The 10,967-nt window shown below is 48.5% G+C and overlaps 1 protein-coding gene across 1 annotated transcript; it reads left to right on the top strand.

The window, feature by feature from the left end:
• Positions 1-8,665: 8,665 nt before the first annotated feature.
• LY89DRAFT_668608 (uncharacterized protein) lies at positions 8,666-10,908 on the top strand (the record flags this gene model as incomplete). The annotated part of the gene is made up of 3 exons (XM_018213048.1): positions 8,666-8,824; positions 8,888-8,945; positions 9,059-10,908. The coding sequence occupies 3 exons, from the start codon at positions 8,666-8,668 to the stop codon at positions 10,906-10,908; spliced, it is 2,067 nt and encodes a 688-aa protein (XP_018071620.1).
• Positions 10,909-10,967: the final 59 nt, after the last annotated feature.

Below are 10,967 nucleotides of genomic sequence, written 5' to 3'. Positions count from 1 at the left end.
GCGGTTTTTACTGTTTGATAACGGGATGAGGGTTAGACTGGTTACTTCATTGCATAAGCGGGTTTTTGGGCATTTACAGCGAGCGGGGCGTTTTTTTGTTTTTTTGGGAACTATTTTTAATTACAGACTCGATACTCCTAGTAGATAGTTGAATTCAACCTATCTCAAAACTACACCTCTCCTTCCTTCTTTCATTCGAGTGTCTTCATTCAATCGAGTACCTTCATTCAGTCCCAATAATCGTCTTCAGCACCATGGTATGATTCGTCAAAACCAAGCCCTAAATCTCGCATCTTGCAACCAATATGAACAGCAACTCCAGCATTCAGCCTCTCACACCCATATCCATATCCTGAAACTAACGCGCACACACGCAAGCCCAAACCGCGTTATCGTTATCCCACATCAGCTCAGCTTACAACCCCTCCCCTCCCCTCTCCTCGCTCGGCCGGACTCCCCCAAGCTTAGGTCAAGGTTGTTGGTCAGCCGTCGTCGTCCGTCCACGTGCGCGGCGCTCATTTGCTCACGTATACAACCTAAAAAAAATATAGAAACTTAGTATCCTGTGTTATTGGAAGATTACTGTGTTGGTTTGGGGAGTTGCATTTTTACGAGCAGGAGGGAGGAGAGGTGGTGGGCTGTGTACCTACGAACGGAGGTGATGTATGGTGTGGGGGAGGGAGGGGAGGGGAGGGGAGAGGTGGTTTGTGGGCTCGTTTGCGTGGGTCAGTGAAAGGGGTCTTTGTTTTCTTAACATAATTTGAGTTTGGATGGCTGTCAGAGCTGATGGGTCATCAGAGACTGGAGATAGAAAAATTGTTGATAGGAAATCTCAATGTGATTGGATACGGAAATAGGTGAGTAGGGGGGACGGACTTAGATTTGCATTGAAAATCCAAGAACCAGAACACCGGAGCATGCATAACACAGGGAAAGATGTTTAGGGATCTTTGACTGTGTACCATAGAATTTGGTATACAATCTATCTATTCGTTTATCTTCGACTTTGAACTTCTAACTGTGTAAGTCTTATCATTTTATTTCAACTCTAGCTTCAAATTCCCACCTGAGTTACTTGTAATGTGCGACACGCAACAAAGCTCTCATTATACTCCTTGATTTGATAGCGCCTACCTTGTGACATCATAGAGTGAGTCTACATGGTATTGAACATCTTTCTAAGGAAGGAAGAAAGAAAGATTCAACCCTCCTTCTTGATCCTGTTCCAAATTTCAACTCTTTCGATTCACCCAAGTTCAACAGTGTGACATGCAACAAAAGCTTTGTCTCTAATCAATACCACAGAGTGAATCCATATATACTGTTGACTTCCGTCATCCTCTTCGGATCACGATTTGCTTAATCCCACCCAAGTTTCAATGCGATGTGCAAGAAAATTTCCATTCCAACAACCTGAGATTTCACTATGCCTCAAACTAGAAGGTAAGCAAGATAGAAACTCATTGCATCTCTTGCTCCTATCTGTTACGCGTGTTGAGATCACCTCCCGCAACAGAATCCGCCTTCTTAAATAAAAATAGTAACGGAACAGGACCTTCGCGGTTATTGATTAGATGAGTGGAGAAGAGACGTTTGGAATGAAGATTGAATTCATACAGAAGACGGCATCGACTTTATTATGATGATGAAACAATACTGAGCAGCCGGCGGAAATGAATCAGGAGTTCAAAAGGGTTCTCTTCTTCAAGCCTCAATGGTGGTCTACTCAATCGGGACTAGTCGCAACCCTCCCAGCAAACTGAAATACATAAGTTATTACGTTCTAAATGGGTTCCAAGGTTGGCACGATTACCCGGTAGCGGTAAGCAAAGAACACTTCAAGATATCCCTGAAACAATTCAGGATAAAAGTCCATCAGAAAGGCCCAAAGGCTTCCCTCGCCCCAGCATCAAATAGTAAAATGTGTCCCGTCATTGGAACCCCGAAAAGCTAACTCGCTTGACAGCCCGATACTAATCCACCCTCGAGCCAACCACGCTAAGCAAAAGCGAAGCAATCGATAAACAAACCATCCCTTAGTCCCCCACCCCAGCCTTACTTACCACAGCCTTACCACCAACCCTTCGCTACCATATAAATCCAAACAAGCAAAACTTTCCCGTCGCAAATCCCGCATACCTTCCAGTCGCCAACGTGGGGCAACCCGCACCATCGATACTACAAAAAACCCATTCCTCCGCCGAGTGGGTTTTTTCAAAGGCACCCTTCTCCCCTACGCCCTGGCAGCGTGCGGGGTTAAGAAGGTTGCCTGGAGTTTTTTTTCCCCTGCTTTTGAAGTCTATGATTTATTGTGTGGGTTTTTTTGAAAAGGGGTTTTAAGGGGAGGGGAGAGGATCGCTTAGGGAGATAAGCGAGGGGGTTCTTTTGAGGGGTGTGGAGGTTGTCTTTGATGTGGTACTTGGGATACTCTGGATTCCATGGCTTTGGATTCAAGTCTAGTACGAGTCACTTTCTGTTTCCTTTAGAGTGACTTGCCTAGACAGTCTTGTTGCTCTATGCCGCTCGCTTAAGCTATCTCCCAGCGCAAGCAGCGATGAGGCCCAGTGGTGTGAGACGGTTGGAAGTAGTCTACACAACTCTATGAGTATAACTGCTATTTATTAGCGAGTTGGTGGCAGAAGCTTATGTCCTGAATGAAGAAATGAGCTGCGATGAGGACCTCGAGAGTGTAGTTTTGATCACGTGAGAGCAGACATATGGTTTCCAAATGCTGCAAGATCATCCTAAGGTTGCACATAGCGTTCAATATTAGATAATGTTCAATGAAATATATATTAGCAACCTGTTGATATCCATAGGAGCTACATAGATGGCAAATGGTTAGCATTTGTCAAGTGTTTCCAGTGTCAACGTATCCCATTCTCCGCCCTTGCGATTGAAGATTTAAGTCCGCGAGATGATCGCCAGGGCCCTGTTCAACGCAATACTACCTTCAATGATCAAATCCACTGTACATGCCAAGCATATTATGGTAGCGAATTCTGTCCAGACTTAGCCGGCGAAGGAGGAGTACTGTGATCAAGCTCCATGTCGAAAACAATACACAAAGGAGAAAGAAACAAAAAGAGCCCATTTTCAAGAGATGACATATCATAACAAGCTCATAGAACTAGTCCCCATTATTAAGACTGAGAATGTCACCCATTCACTATTGTCAAGAACTATCCATCATTGTTAATATCCATGCCTCCACCCCGCCATCCATCCATGGCAATAAGCCATACCCTTCTATTCTCCAACAAAGCCCGTAACGCCCTATCCGTTACGATCCGCACCCACAAATCCCATATACTCGGCCACATAAATCTCTATGAGATCTTCGCTCTGCATTACCTCGAAGTGCAGAGTTGGTGAAAAGCTGTCTTTGTCTTGATAGGGAAAAAAAGAGGAAGGGCGAGCCGAGATTATATAGACTTCTGGAACTTGACGCTGGTGAGCCATCTATCCTCTCGGGCGATTGACTTGCTGCTGGGTGAATGGTTTTGGACTCTGGACCATAGACTGAATGTGAATTTCCATCTTAGATGAATTCACTTTCTATCTCGGACAGCTATGCTGTTTCATAGGTGAATTTTTTTTTTCATACCAGAGCGGTGAGGCTGAGGCTGAGGGGTTATTTTCTGTCTTGGACAAACATGATCTTCTATTGGTGAATACCCTTTGACTCCAGACGGCAAGGCTAGTAGATCTCACTTGAATCAATTTTTGTTTTAGACGAGTACGTCTTCTTAAAAGTGAATATCCTTTCAATTTAGACGACAAGGCCAAGTGGCAGCCATTTCCATCTCTCTTCTTCACAAAGATATCGATATATATACCCCTAACCCTTCACATCAACACACCAACTCGGCTACTTTCCTGACGCTAAACTTGTCAAAGTGAATTTAGATTTGGTGATCCAACAATGACATGCATCCGCAATATGGTGACCAATCCGCAACGCTTTAGTGCTTTAACCGTTGTGTTTGTTATTCGTAGCAATGAGGGTTGATAGTGAAAGGGGGCTTTTGACACTGACAAAGGGTTATTGACAGCAGATTGACCAGCCAATCCACGATTAACCCTTTAAACTCCATCTTCCCTACCTTTCGTCCCTCGAACTTCAGCACCAATTAACAAGATCAACAGAATCTGCCCACCAACCAACCCTGCTCCAGTTGCCCCATAGCCAAGCAGGTCTGCAACTGTATCCCCGGAACCCTATGGGCCAAGCACCTTCATCTCTTGAGGCTAAAACGTATCACTTAGTCAAAGTACTTTGTTTAAGCAACTCTGACATTATAAACTGAAACCTCCTGTTCCTCGTCCTAGGTAAAATCCTCCGAGAAAGAATTAGCTGGAGTGGGGTGTGGAAGGGGGCGAGAGGCAAGGTCGTCTTTTGATTTGTGTGGTATTTGGCTTTGGGGGAGCTGCCACTTTCACTAGATCGTATTGGAGTTGGATGTTAAGATAGTGCTGGCCTAGAATGGGTGGAACCGTGTGGGTTTTGGTCTTTAGGGAAGTGCATGGAATGGCGCACAGCACGGTGCTGAGTGTTGAAAATTAATCTACCTTTGAGACGGCAATGGTTTCTGGTATAATTCAATGCATTGACTGCGTTTTCTTTGTGCTCTAGTCTTGTAGCTGGATGTTATCCAACTTTACGAAGTATGTTTCACGTGATACGTATGCTATCTGCTTCAAGATCTCCCGAGGGCCTGGATGAATGAAGTCGAGTAGATCGAGCCTCGAATTGGCCATCTTATCTATTTGCAGGAGTCACCAATTCTAATCTGATCAGCACTACTTCAGCGCCGCTCGGACATAGCTCCTTGACTTTGTGGGAGCATTAACCGCAATATGGGCATTGCACAGACTATAGCACCAGCCACGAAAATCTAGACCTCGCTTTGGCCTCGTCAGAATTAAATACAATCTAAAGCATGAGATGCAATCCAGATCTAGCAGAGTACTTGGCACCTAAGCGCTGCAAGGCTTTGACGTTGCGTGGTACTGGGAATCCTTCCCTGGATCTCGATGACTTGATATGTGTTTGATGACTTGCACTTCAGCTTTCACGTGCTTCTTGGTTGGATTGGCTTCAACGATTTCCAGCGATCTTGTTACCGCAATCGATATCTAAAATGTTCTTAGATTTGATTCTTGGCCTCTTCGCCAATCCGCAACATAGTATGGCGTTGACGCCATAGAAAAGAAAAAAAAGGACTTTAGTGTAGATGCCTAATGAGGTGCAGATGCTTTATTCAAGTACGGAATCTAGAATTCGCAATTGCACTAGACTCGATTGCTTGAGGTTTATGAATTTGATGCTTATTGGATATAGGATAAATCAAGCCAACTGGCTCTTGACAATGGTGAGAAGCTTCGAAGAAAAGAGGCGGCAGAATTCGCGCTGCTAGCAATGAAATGGAAGAAAATCGGGACAAACCGTCCTTTGACGTACAATTAAAATACCCAGCTCTGCTTTTCCTGAGGACAGCTACACCTCCGTGCAGAGAAGACAAGAGGTGAGATTTGATACAACACGGAAAGCTCAAGATTCCAAAAAACATAGCTCTCTGACATATCATTTGAACCGTTTCCCGGAAACACCGTTCCTTAAACAAGGGTTTTCAGGGCAGTAATCCCCAGACTCTCATCTTTCAGCAGAGGTATTGAGTCTACTTCGCGGCAATAGAACGACGTACAAGCTGACGGCAGTGATCCAAACCAAACCATATTGATTGTTCGCAGTTTGAGACCATATCGACGACAGACAGTTTCTTCTCAACAATGGCACTGCGACTTTGAACAAACCCAGGTTGTGATTCGGTACCGAAGCTCTCGGACTCTGCCAAGTATGTAGATGAAATTGGCTTCTCCAAGGGAAAGGTATTTCTAAGCCAAAGGCCACTTGGACATTCCAAGATATGCATTGATCATCATGATGAATGGGGTATGCCACGCGGCTAACGCGCCAAATCCCGAAATGATTTCAGGCCCATGTTCTCCGATTCCTCCGGCTTGCTCCTGAAATGTCCTGTGGCCTGCCGGGACAATTGGGTCTGGTCTCGACGCCTTTCTGGCACGAAAGACAAACAAATGACCCTGCAGGCTGCCGCACAATGGGAGATGAAATGAACACAAAACATATTGAACTGCTCAATCCGGACTCGTGGACTCGGAAGAAAGATTCGGGCCTGCAGGCTGCACAGTGCACTACCACCCCTCCCACCACCATTCACTTGGCTGCTGGTCGAGGCTGTGCTGTGCCCTTCGTGCGAACGGTAGCGAGGCTGATCATTGCTCGAGTGCAGCTTCTGAAACGGCCGTATATGGGATGGAATATGGGCCCTGGAGAGTCTTCCAGGGAGGGACCTGTCGAGCCATGTCGTCAAAGATAGGGGCTACGGCGCGGGCCATGCGAGGTTCAAGTGTTCACGACTTTATTCGAGGCGCTGGGTGGAGAAGCGGAGCGGTGTTTGTTTGCGTTACGCCAGATGGGTGGGATTTCCGAGCAGCACAATTGGTTCTCCAGCCTTCGTCGACACAGGGAAGTCTTCTCGCGATACGACTTGAGCAGTGATACAACTGACACTCGGGGATATTTGTACCACGGTGGTGAATCAGCACCTGCGGTCCTGCACCCTACGCAACGGCTCTGGCTGCCGTTGAAGGAGCTTGTGGATGCTTCGCGTCCTTTTTTTGTCCAAGCTCTGCAGCATGGTGAAGCGCCGATTGGCAGGAGAGGCAGCCCAGGTTGCACGTCGTCTGCGGGATCCAAGACACCATGACGGGGGCCCGAGAGTACTGTAGCAAAAGCTGCAAAAGGGGAGGTGACTCGTGGGAGTCGTGGCTTGCACGCTGCCAGAGTCAACCAACGCACGCACGCCCACCACACACACGCTGTCAATAATGTGAGCACTGCACGACGAACACCCATTCTCGAGGCGTCGGGAAGTCTGGTGGGACACGGTAGTACCGCACGCAGGTTTCCAGGAAAACCCGGGCTGGTGGACCGCACAGGACGGAAGGAAATGTTCGTCGTGGCGGGAAGGAGAAGAGAGCAGCCGACGAGGCGACGGCGATAGTTATGTAATTAGGTGAGGAAAAGGCTACTTTAGAGCCCTTGTTCGACCAGGTTGCGGTGCAAACGATACAAGAGAGGCCGATAATTGTATGGGACCAGCCGCCAGACGAGGTGCAGTGCAGTGCAGTTGCAGCAGGATGTGGATGTGGATGTGAATGGCGTGGGAGCGGAGCGAGTGAGTGAGTAGTGAGTGGATAGGGGGGAACCACCTGCTTAGGCACAATGAGGCTGACCGTTTAAAAGACCTTGCAGGCCTTTGCAGGCTCTTGCAGACCGGGCTTGTTCTGATGCTGGTTGTGGTTCTGATCTAGAAAAGAAAGGCGAGAAAGGAAAGGAAAAATATCGAGCAGATGCTCCGAGCCGTAGCCGTACTTACTTCCATACCGGCGGATGAACGAACAAACGACGAACGAGCCATGGACCATCAAGGACCAGGAAGCAGGATAAACTCCAAGCCGGGGCGAACCTGTCCTGGTGTGGTCTGGTCATGGCATGGTCTGAATATTTTCTACAGTTTTTCCATCTCGACGGGCGCTAGTAGAAACAAAGATATAAATAAATAAATAAATAAATGAATGCAAGATAGTGTTCGAGTGTGCATGCACTGCACTGCACTTCCGTCCCGAAGCCATTTTGTCTCTCCTGTACCGTACGGTACGTTGGTTGTCTGTGTTGGGCAGCTGCTTTCTGCTTTGCTCGGCTTCATTATTTTTCCTTGAAGGAAAAAAGAACAATGTCCGAGCCGATGCCGCCGCCGTTGAGAAACGTAGGTCAAGGCACACACCTACTACTTACTTACCTGACTCTGAACAGCTCATCTCAAGATCAGAAACTCACGGTGCGTGTGCTGCCCTTGCAATGCTGAACGGTTCCATCAAAGGTGAATGAAAGATTGCACGTTTGGTACATATGCCTGCCTGTCTGGTGGATGAATCAAAGCCGAGCAAGTGTGTTTGTGAATAATGCGACAGAAGCTATTAATACCTTTCGTCCCAATAGCCATCAAGTTGACTTGAACCATTAAACGTGACTGTGGTGGACCGACTGGCGAATGGAACATGGAACTTTAATGACAGAATGAATGAATCATCGTCACTGCAAAAGGTATACGGACAGACAGACATACATACCGTACCTACCTACACACATATCATTTCCTCTTCAAAAGTGAACGAATGCAACTGCACGTCCTCCTCATCCCTCCTCGTCTCCTCACAAAATCCCAGAATTTCCCATCTCTGTTTCGATCGCGATCCTGACCTGGTCCGACCCAATCCGCGCTAGCACAGCAATTTGCGAGATTCTGCTTGTCAACCACTTTCTTGCGGTGGAGCCTCTCCTTTTCTCACCACCGAGGGTCAGGAACATCTTTTTGCTCGCCGGAATTCACTGAACTCCTCCTCGACCACTTTCTCTTCATCTCGTCCTCCTTCTCTTTTTTCTTCCCGCTCCTTCACTTCCTCTCTGGCTCTGTCTCAACCTGGAGCTTCCGCCATCGACGACTTCACTCCTCTTCCACCCCGTACCCACAAATTCCCCTCCCTCTGGGACAACTCTTCCACGTCGTCCTCGAAGATGTCGTCGTCTGCACAGAGCCAGCAAGGCAATTTAGATCGGTACGTGGTCATCCATGTGGCTACGACCTGTGATGAGCACGGAGTCTATGTCACCAAAGATTCTGCAGAGGTGATTGAGCTGGGTTGGATCTTGCTGGATGCAAAGACCTGCGACGAGGTGAGCTCCAAAACTGAACCTCTGCGTATGCTTCTGTTCAATCTGCTAACAGGAGACCTGCAGCTGCACCGGGAGAGCGTACTCGTGAAGCCGATCAATACCCCTATTACACCGCTGTGCAGTAAGTGCCAGGCAAACCAAGCAAACTCGAGATCGAAAATCTGCTAGGCCTCTCCATGCCAAGCGCATCTTCACACAAGGGACTGGGCATTTGCTAACGTGGGATTTCTACAGCCAGCTTGACTACGCTCACCTGGGAGCATGTTCGTAATGCAGGTACCTTCCGGGACGCAATCAACCGCTTCGATGCATTCGCCGCCGAACACCTCGTCTCTCAAAGCCTCGACTTCTCCTTCGTCACCCTCGATTCGTGGGACCTTCGAGTTCAACTTCCCCGTGAAGCTCGCGATAAAGCTGTTGTCCTCCCACCTTACCTACAGCACTCCCGAACCTTCGATCTACGTACAGAATACCAAAGATGGCAGCAACACCATCCCGAATCTCTCCCCTTTGGCCCATCGATGCTGTCCAATATCTGTGCTGCGTTAGAAGTTGAGCCCGTACAAGCCAGCGCGCCCATTAAGCACAACCTTCCGTTCCATCTACAAGCTTTGGCTCCTGCGTCACCACGTAGAGCTATGGAAGAAGCAGTGACTCTGGCTCGAGTACTCCGTGGACTGATCCGCAAATCTCAACCTCCTCACGAGCACCCTGATGTCCTGACGAGACCCATGGATGCCCGGGCTGACGTGCGAGCATTTTTGTCTGAACGTAGCAAAGTCCTTCATATGGCCGGTCTTCCTCACGATACTACACAGTCCGAACTTGAGAGCTGGTTCACACAATTTGGAGGTCGTCCCATTGCTTTCTGGACTCTACGCACTCCTGATCAGCACAAGCCTACAGGTTCCGGCTTTGCCGTATTTTCGTCCCATGAAGAGGTCAGCCCATCATCCCTTACTCATCTCTACTTGTACTGCTGGGCTTGCAAATGCCATCAGATAATTGTGTCCGCACCCTACGAGTACATTCTCCTACTTTATGACAGACTTCTTCAATTGCCCCATCATCCACTTGTTAAATTCTTTTTATCTCGAGGGCATAGTCTAACACCTTACCAGGCCGCTGAGAGTCTTTGTATGAATGGCAGAGCCCTCAACGAGAAAGCCATTGAAGTTTCCCCATCTTCCAGTCGTGTTCTTGACAGAGCTGCAGAAATTCTCACCCCATTCCCACCCAGCAAGAACCGACCTCGCCCCGGAGACTGGACTTGCCCATCATGTGGTTTCTCGAATTTCCAGCGACGTACTGCCTGTTTCCGTTGCTCGTTCCCGGCTATGAGTGCTGGTCCAAGTGGTGATGCGATGGGCGCCTATGGTGGCGGTTACGGTTATGGTCCCCCAGCCATGATGCCTCCACCTCAACATATGGGTGGACACCACGGTGGAATGGGAGGTCATGGAGGAGGACGAATGGGTGGCAGTGGTGGTGTTGTACCTTTCCGAGCTGGTGACTGGAAGTGCGGATCTGAAGGCTGTGGATATCACAACTTTGCGAAGAACGTCAGCTGTCTCCGATGTGGCGCTAGTCGTGCAGGTGCGGCGGTTGTGGCTGATTCTGGTTACCCTTCTCCCATGGAGACTCCTTCGAGCTACGGCATGGGACCTGGATCGATGGCAGGAACACCTGGACCTGGCCCTTTTGCCTCTGCTGCTGGCTTTGGTTCTTCTGGCGGCTATGGTGGTCAACATTTCGGTGGTCCTCAGAGCACTTTCGCACTGCCATCTGGTTTGGGAGGTTCAACTGGTCCGTACCCTGGATCTCTGAACACTCACTTTAGCCCAGGTGCTGGTTCTCACTCCGCTGGTCCTTTTGACAGCCGGGCTGCTGAAGCTGCCTTTTCGTCTGCTACGAACGGACCTGCCTCAGCCGGACCTTCGAACAACTACAACTATCCTGGTGATAGCAGCGATCCCTTTGCGTTCCTCTCTACCAACCTGGGTAACTTGTCGATGAGCAGCGGCGACGCACGCCAGAACGGAGGATCGGCTCAGCTTAGCGCACCGAGCAAGTCTCCTGCGTAGGCTTTTAATTCGAGTTTGTTTTGCGCCATCGATCCCCCTTTGATTGATCACGGTCTATA

This window comes from Mollisia scopiformis (genome assembly GCF_001500285.1).
Source record: "Mollisia scopiformis unplaced genomic scaffold LY89scaffold_11, whole genome shotgun sequence".
NCBI classification, from domain to species: domain Eukaryota; kingdom Fungi; phylum Ascomycota; class Leotiomycetes; order Helotiales; family Mollisiaceae; genus Mollisia; species Mollisia scopiformis.
This window is presented reverse-complemented; position numbering and strand designations above follow the sequence as displayed.